Here is a 20085-nt window from a genome sequence, read left to right as displayed (position 1 = left end):
ATAAAATTAGACCTCACACTTTGCAGTTGATCAAAGATTATTGACTATTTATAATAAAACGAATGAATATACTGAAGAAGTTGCACACAGACTTTAAAGCTCTGATGTCAGTCTAAAGGACAGGCAGTAAAGGGCAGTCAATATGAGCCCAGTTAAAATACTCAGTATAGAATTTGCCAAATGGGCTCTTGTGCTGTAGTGGTAGGGTCCCTATCTTGGAGCCAGAAGGCCTGGGATCAAGTGTCACCTGCTCCAGAGATATGTCATAATACATCTGAATAAGTTGATTAAAAGTATATAAAACATTCTAAGCCATTTGATTAGATGAGCACCTATATAAAAAATTGCGAGGGTGACTATGATCCCAAAGGAAGAGAACTTGTGAAGATCCACAATCAAATATTCAATTGTGAACCACTTTTTTAGTGCATTTTATAAAGCATTTTAATTGAAAACATGACTAAAATACCCAATCATCAGTCAAAAATGGACACCAAACTAAAGGAGGAGATATGAGGAGGCAAAGAGGGATGTTTTAAGAAGAACTGTTAAGGAAAAAACTGACATGGAGATGCAGAGAGAGGGAGCTAAATACTAAATGACAAACGGATGATGGCACAACTGCCATCAGTTGTGCAAAAAGGGCAAGTGTTAGTGCCCAAGTCCCACTTATCCTGGAGGTGCATCATTACATGTCTGAAGAGATTGGCTGAAAATAATAACAAGAAGCTGAAGTCAAAGGGACAGACAGTTCTGGTGGGGGGACAGATAACTGAAATGCTGGTAGAGGTTAAAGATATATTAAGGTGAAAGGATTTAAATATAAAAGGATGTCAACTTTAAATTGGACTAGTTGAGGAAGTGGAAGCCAACACTTCAGACAGACAGAGCATGCGTGATTAGTCAGAATGGGATAGGACATGGCAAGTATTAAAATGAACTAAGGATCAGAGTATGGAAAATGGGAAGCTCTCAGCAAATGAGGAGAATAGAGCCAGAGAAAGGTTTTGTTTGACCCTTCATACGTGAATCATTGGTGGGGAAGGGGTCCTGTTCTCTTCATAGACCTTTTGATAATACACTTTCAGGATGTGGGCGTCACTGACTGGGCCAGCATTTATTGCTCATTCCTAACTGCCTTTGAGAAGGTGATGGTGAATTGCTGCCTTTAATTCCTGCAATCCATATGGCGTAAGGACACCGACAGTGCTGTTAAGAAGTTCCTTAACTGATATCAAGTGGTGTGTATGGGTTCATTCTTGTTATCAGACTTTGTAGCTGTTAATACAAATGAATGGTTTGCTAGGAAACACAGAACGGTTCAGCACAGGAACAGGCCCTTCAGCCCACAATGTTGTGCCAAACGTGATGCCAAATTAAACTAATCCCTTCTGCCTGCACTTGGTCCATATCCCTCCATTTCTTGCATATTCATGTGCTTATCCAAAAGTCCCCTAAACGCCCTTATTGTATCTGCCTCCACCATTACCCCGGCAGTATGTTCCAGACTCCTACCACTCTTAAAAAAACTAGCCCCTCACAACTTCTTTGAACTTTCCCCCTCTCACCTTAAAACATGCCTCCTAGTTTTAGGCATTTCAAATCAGGGAAAAAGATTCTGACCATCAACCTTATCTATAGTTCTATAGACTGCTATCACGTCTTCCGTCAGCCTCTGCCACTTCAGAGAAAACAACTCGAGTTTATCTAGCCTTTCAGAATTCTAGGATGCAAGCCATCAGGGCCAGCATCCTAGAATCCTAAAAATCTCAGAAAGCAAATGACAGTTAACCACATTACTATGAATTGGAGGTGAAATGCATTCCAAACCATGTGAAGATGGCAGATTTTTCTTTACCAAAGGATATTAGTGAACCAGATAGTTTTTATGATAATTAATGGTTTCATGGTCAACATTAAGGGAACTGAACTGCAACTGATGTACTGATCATCATATGGAAGGTAAGCAAAGAATTTGCCCCTGCAGTGATTGGAACCAGGTGGCCTTTGTTGACTACAATGTCTGTGATTGGGGTTGTTAACCTGTGCCAATCAGGAAGCTCTGGCCAACCCATATAAACAGGGGATTTAGAATCTCCTTTACGGGACTAACTCCAAGCTGGCTGGCCACAGCCGGTGTACCGTGCACAAGTACGTAAAGGGTGATTTGATAACATGACACCAGCTTCTGTGTAGTTATTTCAGCTCCAGACAGAGAAAGAGAGATAGAGAGAGAAAGAGAGAGACACTTGAATTAATTAATCCTAATGAAAGATCAAGGTATATCCACAAACAGCAATGTGATTTTGGGATTCCAATTTGAGTGTGCAGTTATGATTGGACAAGTGACAGTCAGAAACATATGGAGTGACTAAAATGAAAATGCATGATTGTTAAATGGGCTGTAAATATATTTAAGATAACAAGGTGTAGAGCTGGATGAACATAGCAGGCCAAGCAGCATCAGAGGAGCAGGAAGGCTGACGTTTCGAGCCTAGACCCTTCTTCAGAAATGGGGGAGGGGAAGGGGGTTCTGAAATAAATAGGGAGGGGGGGAGGCGGATAGAAGATGGATAGAGGAGAAGATAGGTGGAGAGGAGACAGACTGGTCAAAGAGGCGGGGATGGAGCCAGTAAAGGTGTAGGTGGGGAGGAGATAGGACGGACAGGTCAAGGGGGCGGGATGAGGTTAATAGGTAGGAGATGGGGGTGGGGCGATAGGTGGGAGGAGGGGATAGGTGGGAGGAAGGACAGGTTAGGGAGGCGGGGACGAGCTGGGCCGGTTTTGGGATGCGGTAAGGGGAGGGGAGACTTTGGAGCTTGTGAAGTCCACATTGATACCATTGGGCTGCAGGGTTCCCAAGCGGAATATGAGTTGCTGTTCCTGCAACCTTCAGGTAGCATCATTGTGGCACTGCAGGAGGCCCAGGATGGACATGTCATCTGCAGAATGGGAGGGGGAGTTGAAATGGTTTGCGACTGGGAGGTGCAGTTGTTTAGTGCAAACCGAGTGTAGGTGTTTTGCAAAGCGGTCCCCAAGCCTCCGCTTGGTTTCCCCGATGCAGAGGAGGCCACAACGGGAACAGCAGATGCAGTATACCACATTAGCATTTGTGCAGGTGAACATCTGCTTGATGTGGAAAGTCTTCTTGGGGCCTGGGATGGGGATGAGGGGGGAGGTGAGGGGGGAGGTGAGGGGGGTGGTGTGGGGGGAGGTGTAGGGGCAGGTGTAGCACTTCCTGCAGTTGCAGGGAAAAGTGCCGGGTGTGGTGGGACTGGAGGGGAGTGTGGAGCGGACAAGGGAGTCATGGAGAGAGTCGTCCCTCCGGAAAGCAGATAAGGGTGGGGAGGGAAAAATGTCTTGTTATCTCAGATTCTCCAGCATCTGCAGTTCCTAATATCTCTGTAAATATATTTAGCTACTTGACAATGTCATGATTTTTACATCATTAAAGCATTGATGCATATTTCCTAGAGAAACTGATTTCATAATTTGGACAAAATTTAAACCAACAGTTGAGAAGAAAAGAACAAAGTTAAAGCAGTTTGTGTTGAATAATGAACAGGTTAGAAAAATAGGGAATATCTACCAGATGGAAATAAGGAAGGAAGGAGTTGAAGAAAAGACAATAGAACTTGGAAATTTTGAACAGACCAAATGAACATTTAAAAAATTCTGGAAGGAAATGACCTATGGTTCTATTTACAAGTTTGGAGCATGCAAATCTATTCAGGTACATAAGGTGAATTAGTACGGTGTTAGTAGGTTCAGAGGGAAATCAAATACTCAAGCATTTTTCAGCCTCAAGATTGGAACGGTAGGATTGATTTGTTTTTCGATAATTGATTAAACACGTGAGGAATTAAACTATTATTTTGTTTAATTGTGGTTAGCTGTAAAAATATTTCAAAGGAAGAATAGCCATGTAGCCCAAGTCAAAAGTCAAGTCACTGATTTATGATTTAGAACATGGTACAGTCCCTTCGGCCCATGATGTTGTGCCAACCTATTATCCTACTAAGATCTATCTACCCTGCATACCCTACATTTTACTGTCCTCCATGTGTCTATCCAAGAGGCGCTTAGAAGTCTCCAAAGTATCTGACTCCATTACCACTGCCAGCAGCGCATTCCACACGCCCACCACTCTGTGTGAAGAACCTACCTCTGACATCTCCCCTATACCTTCCTCCAATCACCTTAAAATTATGCCCCCTCGTAATAGTCATTTCCGCCCTGGGAAAAAGTCTATGACTATCCGCTCTGTCCACGCCTCTCATCATCTTGTACTCCTCTATCAACTTACCTCTCATCCTTTTTCGCTCCAATGAAAAAAGCCCTATCTCCCTCAGCCTTTCCTCATAAGACCTGCCCTCCAGTCCAGGCAGCATCCTCGTAAATCCCCTTTGCACCCTCTCTAAAGCTTCCACATCTTTCCTATAATGAGGTGACCAGAACTGAACACAATATCCCAAGTGTGGTCTAACCAGAGTTTTATAGAGCTGCAGCATAACCACATGGCTCTTAAACTCAATTCCCCTGCCAATGAAAGCCAACACACCATACGCCTTCTTTACAACCCTATCAACTTGGGTAGCAACTTTGAGGGATCTATGGACATGGACCCCAAGATCCCTCTGTTCCTCCACACTGCCGAGAATCCTGCCATTAACCCTGTAATCTGCATTCAAATTTGACCTTCCAAAATGAATCACTTCACACTTTTCTGGGTTGAATTCCATCTGCCACTTCTTTGCCCAGCTCTGCACCCTGTCAACGTCCCGTTGCAACCTACAACAGCCCTCCGTGCTGTCCACAACTCCAACCTTCATGTCATCGGCAAGCCTGCTAACCCACTCTTTCACTTTGTCATCCAAGTCATTTATAAAGATCACAAAGAGCAGAGGTCCCAGGACAGATTCCTACGGAACACCACTGGTCACTGAGCTCCAGGCTGAATAATTTCCATCTACTACCACCCTCTGTCTTCTACTGGACAGCCAATTTTGTATGCAGACAGCCAAATTTCCCCGAATCCCATGCCTCCTTACTTTCTGAATGAGCCTACCATGTGGAACCTTATCAAATGCCTTGCTAAAATCCATATACACCACATCCACTGCTCTACGTTCATTGATGTGTTTTGTCACATCCTCAAAGAATTCAATAAGGCTTGTGAGGCATGACCTGCCCTTCACAAAGCCATGCTGACTATTTCTAATCAAACTGTGCTCTTCCAACTAATCATAAATACTATGTCTCAGAATCCTCTCCAATAACTTGCCCACCACAAAAGTAAGACTGACCGGTCTGTAATTTCCAGGATTATCCCTATTCCCTTTCTTGAACAAGGGAATGACATTTGCCACCCTCCAATCTTCTGGTACTACTCCAGTGGACAGTGAGGACACAAAGATCATTGCCAAACGGGCAATCTCTTCCCTCGCTTCCCGTATTAACCTTGGGTATATCCCGTCTGGCCCAGGGGACTTATCTATCCTCATGTTTTTCAACATTTCTAGCACATCCTCCTCCCTAATATCAAACTGTTCATGCATATCTGCCTACTTCATGCTGTCCTCACAAAAGTCAAGGTCCCTCTCAATGGTGAATATTTTATGTTTTTATCGTTCTATCTAAACTTGTACTAATAAATATGAAAATATTTTGATGTAAAATGCTCTTACTCAAGAACACAGCCATGTTTAAAGTGGTTGAGTTCTGTAAGTGATGTATGTAACAGACTTGTGCATGTATATGCATACACTACTTTGGAATTACATTCTGTGTTGCATCTTGTGGTTTTTTTGACCTATTAAAATGAATGTTCTATAATTCATTCACGGGATGTGGATGTTGCTGTCTATGCAAGCATCTGTTGGCCATCCCTAATTGCTCTCAAGTGACTTGCAATGCCATTTCAGAGGCAGTCAACCATGTGGGTCTGGAGCCATATGTAGAGCAGAACAGGTAAGAACAGCAGATTTCCTTCCTGAAAGGGCACTGGTGAACCAGATATGTTTTTACAATAGTTGACAGTAGTAGTTGCCATTAGGCCATCTTTTAATTCCAGAATTTTTTTGAATTCAAATGCCATGGTGAAATTCAAACCCCCAGCATTATGCTGGGTCTCTGGATTTCTGGCCAAGTGAGATCTCCATTACGTCACCACTCCCCAGTTGTATTTTCTGTGTAATCAAGAACATTAATTATAATACACTGATTTTTTTTTTTATATACTTTGCACAGATTGTTAAGCCTGAGAAGCTTGAACTTTTATTATTATTAACTTGTCTTAGACACCACTGTCATGGTGAAGTTACACACTGATGAACTGACAGACCTTGACATTTTTCAAAACATTCAGATGTATCAGTTGAGACATTTGGAGCTGTATTACATACTGGAACTTGACATGACATAATCCTCAGCACACACATAAGTGACTTCATTGGTGCCAAGTTGTAAGCATGTAAAAAAGTTGGCAGTCTAATACAGACGAGCAATTACAAAAGGTGTGATCTAACAAAAGTGACTGATACGTCAAGGAATGACTCTGTACAGTAGGAAGTGGAGTCACTAAGATGACTATTATTCTTAAAATAATTTAGAAATTGGGCATTACACAGTTTGAGCAATCTGGGACTGACAATGTGCTGTTCATGTATTGGAAAGCCAAAAGTTCAGGAGGTCTGATTATGCAAAGGGAAAAAGTGGCCAATAAGCATTATAAGTGGTGATTTCATGCACAAGAAAGGAAGATTGAAGAAGCAGAGCTTCAGTCAAGAAGAAACAGCAACAGATGTGTGCCCAAACAACCAGTGTTGTGATGAGACAGCTCAAAGCGTTTCAACTGAAAAATAACCACTTTTATCAATTATTATTTATTTTGTATGTGTTTTAATAAATGTATTGAATTTTGTGATTTGAAAGATCCTGGAAAAGGTTTTGGAATAATCAAGACCAGTAAACCTGTAGACTAGTTCTCTAAATTCAACCTATTATTCTAATGGACTTAGGTCTTACAAATAAAGTTAGTGAATCCCTAAATGGCACACTAACAGCTCATCATTACACTGTCCACTGACATGGCACCTTTGCTGATGAGACTGTGCCTGTAAAAGTGATCCTGTATGAGGGTTTCCCATGTCTCAGAAGTGACATTGGAACTTTTCAGTGAAGCTTCAGCTTGTTCTTAAAGCACTTTCTCTGGCCTCTGAATATTTTGCTTCAATTAGCTGACCATAGAAGATCTTTTTTTGCAAGCGCTCATCAAACATTCTGGCAACATGTCCTCCCAACCTCATCTGAACTTTCTACAGCAGATTGTAGATCCTAAGCATAACAGTCTTGGAAAATACGTCAGCGTTAGGAATCTTGTCTTGATATCCGATTTTGAGCAGCTTCCAAAAGCAGATCTTGTGAAAGTCGTGTAGCTCATTTGCATGCCTGGAATAAAGTGGCCACACCTCACAAGCATACAAGAGAGTGAGAAGTACAACTAGTTTGTAGATCTTAATTTTTGTTGAAACTGATTCCTCTTCGTTTCCAGACAATTTTTTGCAGCTTGGTAAAGATAATGCTCATATCACCATTTGCTACTTTGGAGGTGATCTTGACATCGACATGAACAACATGGAACAGAGTGCTGCTGCAGTAGGGAAATTTGTCAATTGCTTCAAGCATTAGATCACTAACTGTCGTAGTTAGTTTCACAAACTGGGTTTATGGCTGTGGCTGGAACATTTCAGTCTTTTTTCATTTGATGGTGAGACCAAAGTTATTATACATGGACGAGAAGTGGTTTGCACTTCCAGTGTTGAATCATACTGAAGGATCAATCAAATTCCAAGGTATTCAACTCTCACCATTGGGGACTGATCTGATAAAGGACCAGGTTTTAACTCAACCTTTCCTTATATATGGTTTACTGCCAAGTACTGTCTGTATGTGACTGCATACTTCTTGGCAAAACTGAAACCCTTTAAGCTTTCCTCACCTTTTGAAGAAATCAAGGTTAGCCATCTATTCCAAATCAGAAAAATGTTTTCCAACTTTCCTTTCTACGTACAAAATTACGCTAAAAATAAAAATTCTCTACAGTGCTATTCAGGAACCAGCAAAACACTGAAAATTCTAGATTATACTTATGCATTAATTAAGAAATGGAACATGAAATGAATTCTTTGCAAAAACATGATAGTAATGATAGATATTACAACAGGCAATGTTAAATGAAAAATATGCATCTTATATGGCAGACTAAAAACCAGGATACATACTTCAGCTACTCCTAGGTCCGAGATTTTCAAAGTGCCATCCGTTGTTAGCAGTAGGTTGCCTGGTTTAATATCTTTGTGGACTATTCCTTGACTGTGCAAATATTCTAGACCATCAATCAATTGGCAGAAGTACCTGCCCAAATTATTGAGAAAGAAACATACAAAAACATATTGAGTAAGACAAATCTAATTAAATCAATGCAAAATATTAAGAAATATAGTCCAACCTTCACAGCATTAAAATATGAAGGATACATCAACAGTTACAAACGTAAAACTGTACTGAAATGAATTCTTTACTCATAATAGACAAGTGCATGCATATCATTATGATCACTGATATAAGTGCCCAATAAATTACCCTATTCAGTTTCAATCTCAGCACTGACTACTGTTCAAGCCCTTAATTTGCTACACCATCACACTGACATAAGCAAAATTCCTTAAAAAATTAAACTTAAAAATTGAACCAGCAACTATTACATTCTCTAATATTTATCAGACAGATGGAATACAATCTGGGGAAGTGAGAGGTTATGTATCTTGGTCAGAAGAATAGATGCATAGACTATTTTCTAAACTGGGAAAGGCTTCAAAAATTTGAAGCTCAAAAGGAGTCCTGATTCAGGATTCTCTACATTAACATGCAGATTCAGTTAGCAATTAGGAGGGCAAACATAATGTTAGCATTCATTGTGAGAGGGCTAGAATACAACAGCAGGGACGTACTGCTGAAGCTGTATAAGGTCTGGTTAGGAATTTTGTGAGCAGATCTGGGCCCTTTATCTAAGGAAGGATGTGCTAGCATTGGAGAGGGTCCATGGGAGGCTTGCAAGAATAATCCTGGAGATGAAAGGTTTGCCATATGAGGAACAGTTGAAGAGTCTGGGTCTGTGCTCGATGTAGTTTAGAGGTATGATGGGGGGAAATCTCACTGAAACTTACAGAATACGGAGAGGCCTGGATAGAGTGGGGAAGACGTTTCCACTACAAGAGACTAGGACCCGAGGGCACAGCCTCAGAAGGACTGATCCTTTAGAACTAAGGTAAGGAGGAATTTCTCCAGCCAGAGTGGTTAATTTCTGGAACTCATTACAAAGGACTGTGGAGGCCAAGGTATTGACAGCATTTAAGACAGTTCTTGATTAGTAGGGGATCAAGAGTTAGGCAAAGGAGGCAGGGAATAGGGTTGAGAAACAGCTATGACTGAATGGTAGAGCAGACTCAGTGGACTAAACGGCTTAGTTCTGCTCCTATATTTTATGGTCTTCAAATACGTTTTTCCATATTACTTTATATCCATATAATGCTAAAGAGAATTTGGTTTCCTCCCAGCATCTGCAAAGGTCAAAGGGTGAGAGTAATAGCAGACTGGACTCAAATGCTTTAGGGGTTAACAGATATAAATTTTTAATTCTACACATGGTCATATGCCAAGCCAGGCTCAATCCCCAATTCGACTTTACTCCTCATTGATGGAAGCAAAATTGAAGGTAGATACATTGCTACAGGTTGAAGAATACAGTGACAATACCAAACAAATTCAGATGTTATGCTGCTCTTTTGAATGCTCTACATTATATTGCCAATCAAACACAAACATCCAGGTAGCCCGTTGCCCTTTTGGCATCAGAAAACCTCAACTAAGAAAGGTTATAAAACAGGCGTGAAGAGGAAACAGCATGCAGTTAGGACAACAATATATTAAAATTATGGGACAGGTTACATTTTAACAGTTATGTTTTAAATCAAGAAGTGTTTACACACTGTCACAAAGACATGAAAACCTCTCTTCTGACATTTATATGATCACAAATGTAAACAATTAAGTCCTCACTGAATTAACAAATATCCTTTTTAACAAAAAAAACTAATGTTCCAACAAGGCAAGGTCAATGCAGGGAGACATTCGACTCCTTTCTACCTAATCACAGCAAGGCATTTAAAGGGACTGAAAAAGCCCTTCTTATGGCAACATTGACCTCATCTCCCCACCAACCACCCCCATCAATATCCCCACAATCCCCACCCTAATATTAGAATTCAGGTTTTTCTGGTAACCAATGTTTTCTGGGACACAAAGGAGAAGTGATTCATGGGGTATGGAAATGAGAAAAAGTTAAAAGTGGTTGAGCCGGAGATACAGAGGGTATGTAAAACTGACTTAGTTAAACATAGAAAAGCCTTTCCTACCATATGGTAATGAAAGTAAGTTCCTTACCCATGAGCTTGAAATACTGGGAATTTCTTGTCTGTGACACTGTCCAACATTTCTTGCATTCCACACACGCAATACTCCATTACCATATACGTTAGTAATGTCAAGGAAATGCTATATGTCAATTTATTACCAAATACCCTCTTGAACATAACAGTATTGAACAAAGATAAACACATAGGTATTGCATTAAACTACCATCTGGAGCCAAGTAATTAGCTGCTGGTTTCCTTACTCAACAAAAGCAGCTTTCTGAAATAATTTTTAGAATCATGTGCTTTAAAAATGACTTTTTAAAAGTTCAATACTTTCCATTTTGAAGTCACACCACATCTGTCTTGTTCCTTTGAAGGTGTGGAGTAATAACAAATACTTGCACCTACTTTAGAAAACTGGCTTAAAACATTTCATCAATGGTTAAGATTACATTCATTGAAATAAATATCAGCTGTAAAAGGCATTTTAGTAATGTATAAATTGAAGCTTCAAATTAAACTGAAGGCCATTTTATTAATGCTTACAAATTCTATCCTTAAAAAAAAGTTATTTAATTCCTGAAGAGTGCTGAATGGAAATAATCTCAGATCTTCAAATATTAAAGTATCTTCAATAGAACTAGAGTACAAGAGCAGAAATGTACTGCTGATGTTATGTAAAACTCCAGACAGACCGCATTTGGAACACTAAGCAGTTTTGGGTCTCATAGCTAAGTGCTGAGATTGGACGGGGTCGAAAAAGAAGAATGATACCAGGGATGAAGGGCTTGTCATATGAGGAGCAGTTGAAGATTCTGAGTCTGTACTCGAAGTTTAGCAGGATGAGGCGGATTGAAACTTACAAACTACTGACAGCCCTGGATAGAATGGACATGGAGAAGATGTTTCCACTAGCAGGTGAGAATGGGACCAAAGGCACAACCTCAAAGTGAAGACAGAACCCTATGGAACTGAGGTGACGAGGAATTTCTTTAGCAAGAGGATGCTGTGGAACTCATTGCCACAGAAGGCTATGGAAGTCATGCCACTGAGTGTATTTAAGGCAGAGATAGATAGGTTTGGGATTAGTAAGGGGTTCAAGGGTTTAGGGGAGAAGGCAGGAGAATGGGGTTGAGAATACATGATTAAGTGGTGAAGCAAACCTGATGAGCTGAATGGCCTAACTTTGCTCCTATCTTATGGTCTTATAAAACAGAGTACTGAAAACAGGAGCAATTGCATTATTAAGCTAGGAGATCATTTTCTGTTTAGATACAATTTTCATTTATATCTAAAACCAGAGATCCAGTCACACGTTTAATTGGCTATACTACTTTACATATAAGCAGTAAAGGTAACAAAACTTCCTTCTTAAATTCTATGAGATCAACAGATGAATGTACATTTATGCATTGTATATGCTCAGTGATGCATAAACTTGCTTGCATTTTCTTTCCCTCGCCTCAATTGATAACTTTGCTCACTAGAATTGATGCCTAAATCTATTCCAACCACGTTAAGTCAGTACTATTCATTGTGTCACATCCAATATGTGAACAAGAGAACCACGTCACAGAATTTTTTTTAAAATGATTGGTCTCCTTGTTAGAAATATTTTAAATGTTATTGGTCTGAAAGAACTTTTTGTATGAAAGAAAACAAAATGTAAAGAATGTATTTATTACTTAGAGTAGTAAATAGTCAATCACTAGTAAGATCAGAGCTGGCTAATTTGTTCAGGTGTGTGCCAAGGCATCTCTCTATAGTTGACAATACATTTTCTTCTCACTACACAGTGTTTGGAGTAAGAGATAACACAGTGTGGAGCTGGAGAAGCAGAGCAGGCCAGGCAGCATCAAAGGAACAGGAAAGTTGATGGTTCGGGTTGGGACCCTTCTTCAGAAATGGGGGAGGGAGAAGGGAGCTCCAAAATAAATAGAGGATGGGTGGGGCTGGGAAGGGTAGGTGGGATGGTGATAGGTGAGTGCTGGTAGGCAGTGGTGGGGATTGGTCGGTGGGGTGGGAGGACCGGATAGGTGGGAGAGAAGTTGGACAGGCTGTGTCAGTTCAAGGACGTGGGGATGAGAGAGATGGGATGAGGCCGGGGTTGGGGAGATTTTGAAACTGGTAAAGTCCGCATTGAGACCTTCCCCTTCAGCGGTTCTTACTATCTCCGAGTGACGCAGATATTATTCATGGAGCTGATTTGGCATAATATTAAATCAGATAATTAGTTATTTTGAAAGAGTCATTCTTAGAATCATAGAATGTTTACAGCACAGAAAGAACCTATTCAGCGTGTAGTATCCATTCAAACTCTCAGTAAAAAGAACTCACGCTAGTTCCAATGCGATACCTGTGCCCCATTGCCCTGCAATTGTTTTCATACTCAGATAATTATTCAATTCCCCTTTTAATGCAACAATTGACTCTGTCTCCATTGGGAAATATATATTGTTATAACCTGAACAAGTACCATTTTATTCAACAACGAAATTACCTTAGACCATAAGTTATCCATGATGGATTTCTTACAAACTGTGCAGTGGGGGTTTATACCTACTATCGTTTTTCAGTTTCCCAACTTACAACTGAGTTAAACTTCAACACTTACTGCAGAATAAATAGACAAAGCAAAAACTGAATTACTGGTGAACATATTAATTAGAAAATTATGCAGGACATATATGTTGCTCGTTTAAAAAGAAATCATTGTACCTCAACCCAGAGGCAGCATAAACTACAACTAGTTACACAATGGACAAGCCATGCCTATTACTTGGAAAATTCCAAAATAAAGATAGCTAATCCAATTTTCCCTACTCACATATCTAAAAGAACTTCAAAAAACCTACTGATAATGCAACTCTCTCTTGCAGAACTTAGTATGGAATATTTCACAAGTCACAAAAAAAGGATATATTTTTTGCTTTTCTTCATTATATAGCACATCTACCAACTGGATTACATTTTTGTGTCGTAGTCTCCTGAGCAACTGGATTTCCCTGAAAACAAAAGATAGAAAGTTGAAATGACAAAGGACTTGAGTATGGTCTTCCTATTTCAGTGTGATGATATCAATATCATAAGACAAAACCAGTCAAACAAATTAGAAAATGGCAAGAAATTTGTAAGAACACAACAAATAAAAGTTCGTGTTTTATCCCCCAAATAAAGAGGTTCTTATTATCACCATTATACAACATTTTCAATACAAGAGAAAAAAAGTACTTCTGCAGTATCTCATGTTTTCTAGCTGTGTGCTCACTGTGTCATGCCAGTGAAATTGTATCATATTCATAACATGAAGCACAGACTGTATTCACTATAGCAGTTTCTGAAACTGCCATCTCTTTTACAAATTTACGTCAAAGGGTTGCTAAGATGGTTGCTGAGGGTCAGTAACTACAACTTTTGAATACATTATCTCAAGTCTCCAAAAAGTTTGTAATTGATTGATCATGGGCGAGGTAGCCCTTGAATGGTCATATGAAGACAAAAACTAATCTCTGGAATCTGTTTTCTATTAATCATGGCAGAGATGGTTGCATCATGACAATGTCATTAGGTAGTAATTCAGAGCTTCAGGCCAGTGCTCTGGAGATACAGGCTAGAATCCCAAGCTGGGCAAAGTTGGTAATCAATTAAACAAAAACTTGAATTAATAGCTTGTCTTCTGAGAGATGTGAGGAGGCATTAGATGGTTATTCGGACAGAAGTAATGTGCAAGGGTATGGAGAAAAAGCAAGTGATTGACACTAGGTAATGATGCTCATTTAACAAGATGATGCTGGCATGATGGGTCGAATGGCCTCCTTCTGTGCCATAACACTTCTGTGATTCTATGATACTCAAAACTCAGACTCCAAAATTTATTGGCTCTGAACTCAAAATTTAACAGCAAAACAGCAACTGAGAAACCTGTCAAATCATAAAAATAGGTGTGAATGACAACCATTCATTCTCCATTGTAAAGTAATGGCTTCCAACTTTAAATCATTCTGGCTAGACACTAAAAGCATTGATCATGTGACAAAACTAACTACAAATAACTTTTCTCATTATCCCAAGAATTGCAGGGAAAACAGGCACTCCTGAAAATAACAGACCAAGAGAAACCAACTATTCCTCCAGTCAGAACAAAGCCCTGCCAATAACCAGGTAATACAAGCAGCACAAGAGGGTCCAAGTTTTTTTTTGCCTGCAAAGATTTACAGATACAGAAATTCAGCCACAGGCTCATATGGACACCCAGAGGCCTCCAACTTCCATTCATCCAAACAACGTTGAGAGCAAACCATCCAGACATGCAATGCATCCATTTTAATGGACTAAAATTTTTAAATTTCATTTAAAATTGTGTATGTATGTATATACATATGTATGTATAAAATACGCACATGAGCACGTGTGCATGATGGGGTGAGGGTGTTTCATTTCATTACTTTTTGGACCTATGCACCAATAAGCATTGCTTTTTTCTTCAGAGTTAAATGTAAGCATGAAACAGGCTTTCTGCTATCACAGGAAGTTGTAACATTCAAAACACTCCCTCTAAAATACATCCAGTTACAAACAGCTGACAGGTCAGAAGCAAGGAGAAAAAAGTCATCTCACCATCTCTCTTCCCGTCTGTAGGTCTGGTGAAGAAGTCAAATGCGTTACTAATTTTGTTCATACAAACTTTATGCCAGCAGCAAGACAGATCCAACAATTAGTTAATCTGCTTTGTGGCTGCTGGTTGAAAGATTAGCACTAGACAAGACCGGAAGCTGTTTTACAGATAATGAAATCTGAAAGGTGTCATATTCAAAAACGCAGTGTTCTCTCCATGTTGAACCATCAGCTTCAACCTTGTACTCCACACTATGATATTACCTGAATCCCAGGCCTTCTGACACAGGAATATAATACCATATAAACTGACATTTTCCCAGCTACCGTCAGTTCTGAGGAAGGGTCAGCGGACCCAAATTGTTAACTCTGATTTTTTTCTTCACGGATGCTGCCAGACCTGCCGAGCTTTTCCAGTGACTTCTGCTTTTGTTTCTGACACAGGAGACTGTGTCACTATTGAAATCAACTTGATTCAATTACAGAGGTCTAGGCCCGAAACGTCAGCCTCTCTGCTCCTATGCTGCTGCTTGGCCTGCTGTGTTCATCCAGCCCTGCACCTTGTTGTCTTTGATTCAATTACACTTATCTCTAAAAGCATTCCAGTTTATGCCCTATAAAATAGTAAATTAAAGTATCTGAAGTACACAATCACTTGTTGCACAAAAGTATAGCTCAGAGCACTGAACTGTAAATTTGTAAACTTGTAGGACTTGGTAGCAAACTACAAATGGTGGCTTACCAAATATTTTTTCTATTCATGTCTACAGTTAGGTCAACAGTATTCAGTGCTTAGTGCTCCATTTTAGAGTTAGATTCTCAATTGAACTATGACAAATCCATTTAAGCTCCATGTTCCAATATTTGGGTTTCAATACACACACTTCCTGGAGCAACCAATCTGACTAACAAAATATTGTAAATTAAAATTAAGACATCTTTTTTCCTTTCCAAACAGCGCTATGAATATTTGGAATTTTAAGTTTGCTGCACATTACTGAAGCTGTAAGTATCTATGTAATTACATTATTAATTAGGATTTAAGCAGAAAACAGATGGTTTATGGTCCTCTTTTCAAATTTTGCTCCCAAAATGTTATACAATTTTTCTTTCTGAAATATCGTGAAAATCATATTCAAATCACACACTTGAAAAGTATATAGAAGTAAATCTGCAAATGAATATACTGACAGTTCCTTTTATGGACCACAAGAGAGCAGCAAAAGGTTGTCTTATGATAAGAGTTTATAAAACTACTGAATTTTACAACAGAAGCATTGCTAGAAACAATTGATATATTATGATATATACACACATATAGATTGTTAGGGCGATGAGGTCGAACCCCTCTGATAATTAAAACCTAAACACCCAGAGAAGCTCGCCTCACCTCATAACCTGCTATAGAAAATGGATAAAATGGTTCTGCCTTTCACCTCCCAATCTATAATAAAGGAAGTTAAATGAAAGAAATCCCTGATACTCACTTTATAAGCCAGGAGTAACAATTTATTTATTGAACTCTAAATAGTGAGCAAATTAACAGACCTGCTAACAAACTAAACAATTCCCCCTTAACAACTAACTATTCCCAAACAGAACAAAATTCTAATGGCATGCTGTTCCAATAAATACAAATCCCACTTATATAAACCAAAGTAATAAGAAAAGTTAAATTAAAACCTATACTCTCAAAACTACAGTCAGGATACGTCTTCTGGAATGTTCCGTGCCTTTTCCGCTATTCTCCAGTCAGGAATTCTTTCTTTGTTGAATCTTTGTGTCAGAAATATTAGCTAAGAGTACCATGATACCTTTTAGATGGTGCTTAATCAAAGAGCTTAAAGATTTCTCTGAGAGCTAGAGTTTTACTCTTCTGATGGCAGTTCGCTCTTACACTGATTTTCAAAAACCCTCTTCTTATATACCCTTGATAACCTGTCAATTTTCTTACAATTGACTGATACTCAAGTTGGTTGCTTTAAGATCAAAACAAGCCTAGGTTGCCAACAACACAGCCCATTGATAAATATGTTTCAATTTCAGCACTGTCTGTGCATCTGCAGCTGCTTACAGACTTTTTTTTAAATCTCCAAGCTTAGAAAAGCCCATCAGCTCTTAAAAAGATGATACACTCTTCCCCCTATCACTTTTGCAAACAAATTCTAACAGTCCTGCCTTCTAATTCACAAGTGCTCTACTAACTTCACAACAATATACAATGGCCTGTAGAATTAAGGGATAAATACCCAAATGAAACTTTAGTTTATAATTCCAGTCACCGTAAGTAATTCTTGCACAGTTATTAACAGGCAATTATTATAAAACACCAGTGCAAATACAGGAGTTAAATAATAATCATGGATTCTTGGTAGGACATATACAGACTTCAGGAAGTCAAACAAGTATTATTCAACACCTTCCTTAAGCATCCTCATTATCAATTCCAAGAACTCAATTTACTTTTCTTGCCCAAAACAGTTGATTAACTGAGAGATACAGAAGAGAATTCAAAGTTAAATCTTTCTGAAAATTTCCTTCGTCCTCTCCATTAGCCAACCCATACTCAAACCCAATTTCAGCCCAGCTGAGATCTACAAATCACTATGGACTTTTGACCACAGTTTAAAAGCATTTTGTGGCTTAATAATGAGATTAGAACATAAGACATAGGAGCTGAAGTAGACCATTGAGCCCACTGAGTCAGCTCCACTATTCAATGAGATCATGGCTGATCTGATCATTCTCAATTTCAATTTTCCTGCCTTTTCAGCATAATTCTTGATTCCCTTACTAATTAAAATTTGTCTCTCTCAGGCTTGAGTATGTTTATTGACTCAGCTTTGATAGCCCTCTGTAGTAAAGAATTCAGATTCGCTACCCCCAGAAGAAATTCCTCCTCGTCCCTGTCATAAACGTGTGACCCCTTATTCTGAGATCATGCTCTCTGGTCTTGGACTCGCATACAAGAGGGAAACAACCTTTCTGTATCTTCCCTGTCAAGTCCCCCAAGACTCTTGCAGATTTCAATAAAGTCAACTCTCGTTCTTCTAAATTCCAACAGGTACAGGCTCAACCTACTAAATCTCTCCACGTAAGACTGTCCCTCCATACCTGGTATTAGCCTAGCAAACATTGTCTGGACCTCTTCTAATGCCAGTATATTTTTCTTTAGATAAGGGGCCCAAAAATGTTCACAGTATTCCAGCTGCGTTATCACTAGTGCCTTGTATAGTTTTAGAAAAACCTTCCTACTTTCATACTACATTCTCTTTGAAATAAAGGCCAACATTCCATTTGTCTTCCCTATTACATACTGAACATGGATGCCAGCTTTTTGAGATTCATGGACAAGGAATCTCAAATTTCTACATCCTATAGCTTTCTACAGTTTTTCTCCATTTAAATAATATTAAGCTCCTCTACTCTTCCTGCCAAATTAGAAAACCGCATATTTTCCTACATTGTATTCCATCTGCCAAGTTTTTGCCCACTTGTTCAACCTGTCCATTTCCCTTTGTAAATTCTCTGTCATCCTCAATATTTATCTTCCCACCTATTTTTGTGTCATCTACAACCTTGGCTGCACAACATTCATCTCCCTCATCGAAGCCATTAATATAAATTGTAAAGAACTGTGGCCCCAGCATGGATCCTTGTAGCACACCACTAGTTACAGGTTGTCATCCTGAAAAACACACCTTACCCCCACGCCAACTCTATTTATTCACCAATCCTCTATCAACTAATATATTAGCTCCAACACCATGGGCTGTTAACTTATCAAGTAGCCTAAAGTGTGGGACCTTGTCAGACTACTTCAGCTTAGTCGAATACAGTCACAAAAATACACGATGAACTGACTTTTCTTAAAAGTAACCCACACTCAGATGTACAAAATCAATGCTCATACATAGGATGCAAAAACTATGAATTTCTGATCAGTGGATATCATTAAAGTAGCAATAAAGTCTCTAAACTTGGAATTTCAGCACTTAACACGTACATTAAATCTTCGTAAGACTAACTTGATAAAATAGATTTGAAACATTTAACTCCACTTTCTCTCCACAGATGCTGCCGGATCTGCTGAGTTTCTCCAGCAATTTCTGTTACTGTTTCAGATTTCCAGCATCCGCATTTCTTTGGTTTATTTTATTCCAGAGTCGAGTTCCATTGTTGTTCTCTGTTCTCCCCACCCAACAACACCAAGCTTGATGATTTGCAGCCAACTTTCATCCCAACTGCAATATCTAGAAAGATGTGAATTAACAAGGAGACAGAGATCGGAGTGTCATTGCCTTTTCTGAAAATGTTAGCTGTAACTGATCTTTGTTTATGTTTCATAAGCTTAGCTCAACCTGGTCAAGTGATCACAGTAGCCATCACTGGTCAGTATTTGACCTTTGTAAAATTCATTTTAGTCTATGAAGGTCTCAATATTAATGTTAGATGGAAGTTGAATATTGACAGTCCTTGTGTATCATTATCACAAAATGGTTAAAAAAATCACTTGAGTACTTAAAACATTTTTTGGAACAAGAGGGCTCAGTTGTTAAACAAACAGTATTGGGTGACTGTCAATGTTAGTTTTAAGTTTGCAGGAAGCCTTTTGACTGCCGATTTTCCTTTTAAATTGTCAAGAAATCTTTTAAGTGCTGTACCTTGGCTTTTATGTTGGGAAGCAGACAAAATGTCGATCTACATTTGTAGAAGAGATAAAGTGCTTCTGGCTTGATAGGTCTTGAATTTCAAGTAGAAGCCTCCCGGTATTTAAATTGGAGATGTCTGAATAGTTTACATCCAAAGCTGTCTAAACTTCCATGAGGATTCTATTACAAGCAGTTTCTGATGCTACCACAGTGCTGGGACCGTGAGGTGAATGCTGATGATCCTCAACTATCATGATTTGATACTTTTATGTTTGCTCCTGTAACAATTAAGACCCAAGTCATGTAGTATTGAATAATTCAATGAAGTTTTATTACAGTTCCTG

The 20085-nt window shown here is 39.2% G+C and overlaps 1 protein-coding gene across 1 annotated transcript in view; it reads right to left on the bottom strand.

Moving 5' to 3' along the window:
• stk11 (serine/threonine kinase 11) overlaps positions 1-20085 on the bottom strand; it is a 79546-nt gene that overhangs the window by 33176 nt on the left and 26285 nt on the right. The window contains exons 2-4 of the mRNA XM_048614150.1: positions 13397-13480; positions 10504-10593; positions 8283-8415 (exon numbers count right to left, since the gene is read on the bottom strand). Coding sequence (XP_048470107.1) covers positions 8283-8415; positions 10504-10593; positions 13397-13480 — 307 coding nt within the window. The remainder of the gene's footprint in view (positions 1-8282; positions 8416-10503; positions 10594-13396; positions 13481-20085) is intronic.

Source organism: Rhincodon typus, chromosome 29 (genome assembly GCF_021869965.1).
Source record: "Rhincodon typus isolate 14 chromosome 29, sRhiTyp1.1, whole genome shotgun sequence".
Classification (NCBI taxonomy): Eukaryota; Metazoa; Chordata; class Chondrichthyes; order Orectolobiformes; family Rhincodontidae; genus Rhincodon; species Rhincodon typus.
The sequence above is the reverse complement of the archived record's forward strand: the minus strand, read 5'-3'. Positions and strand labels throughout refer to the sequence as shown.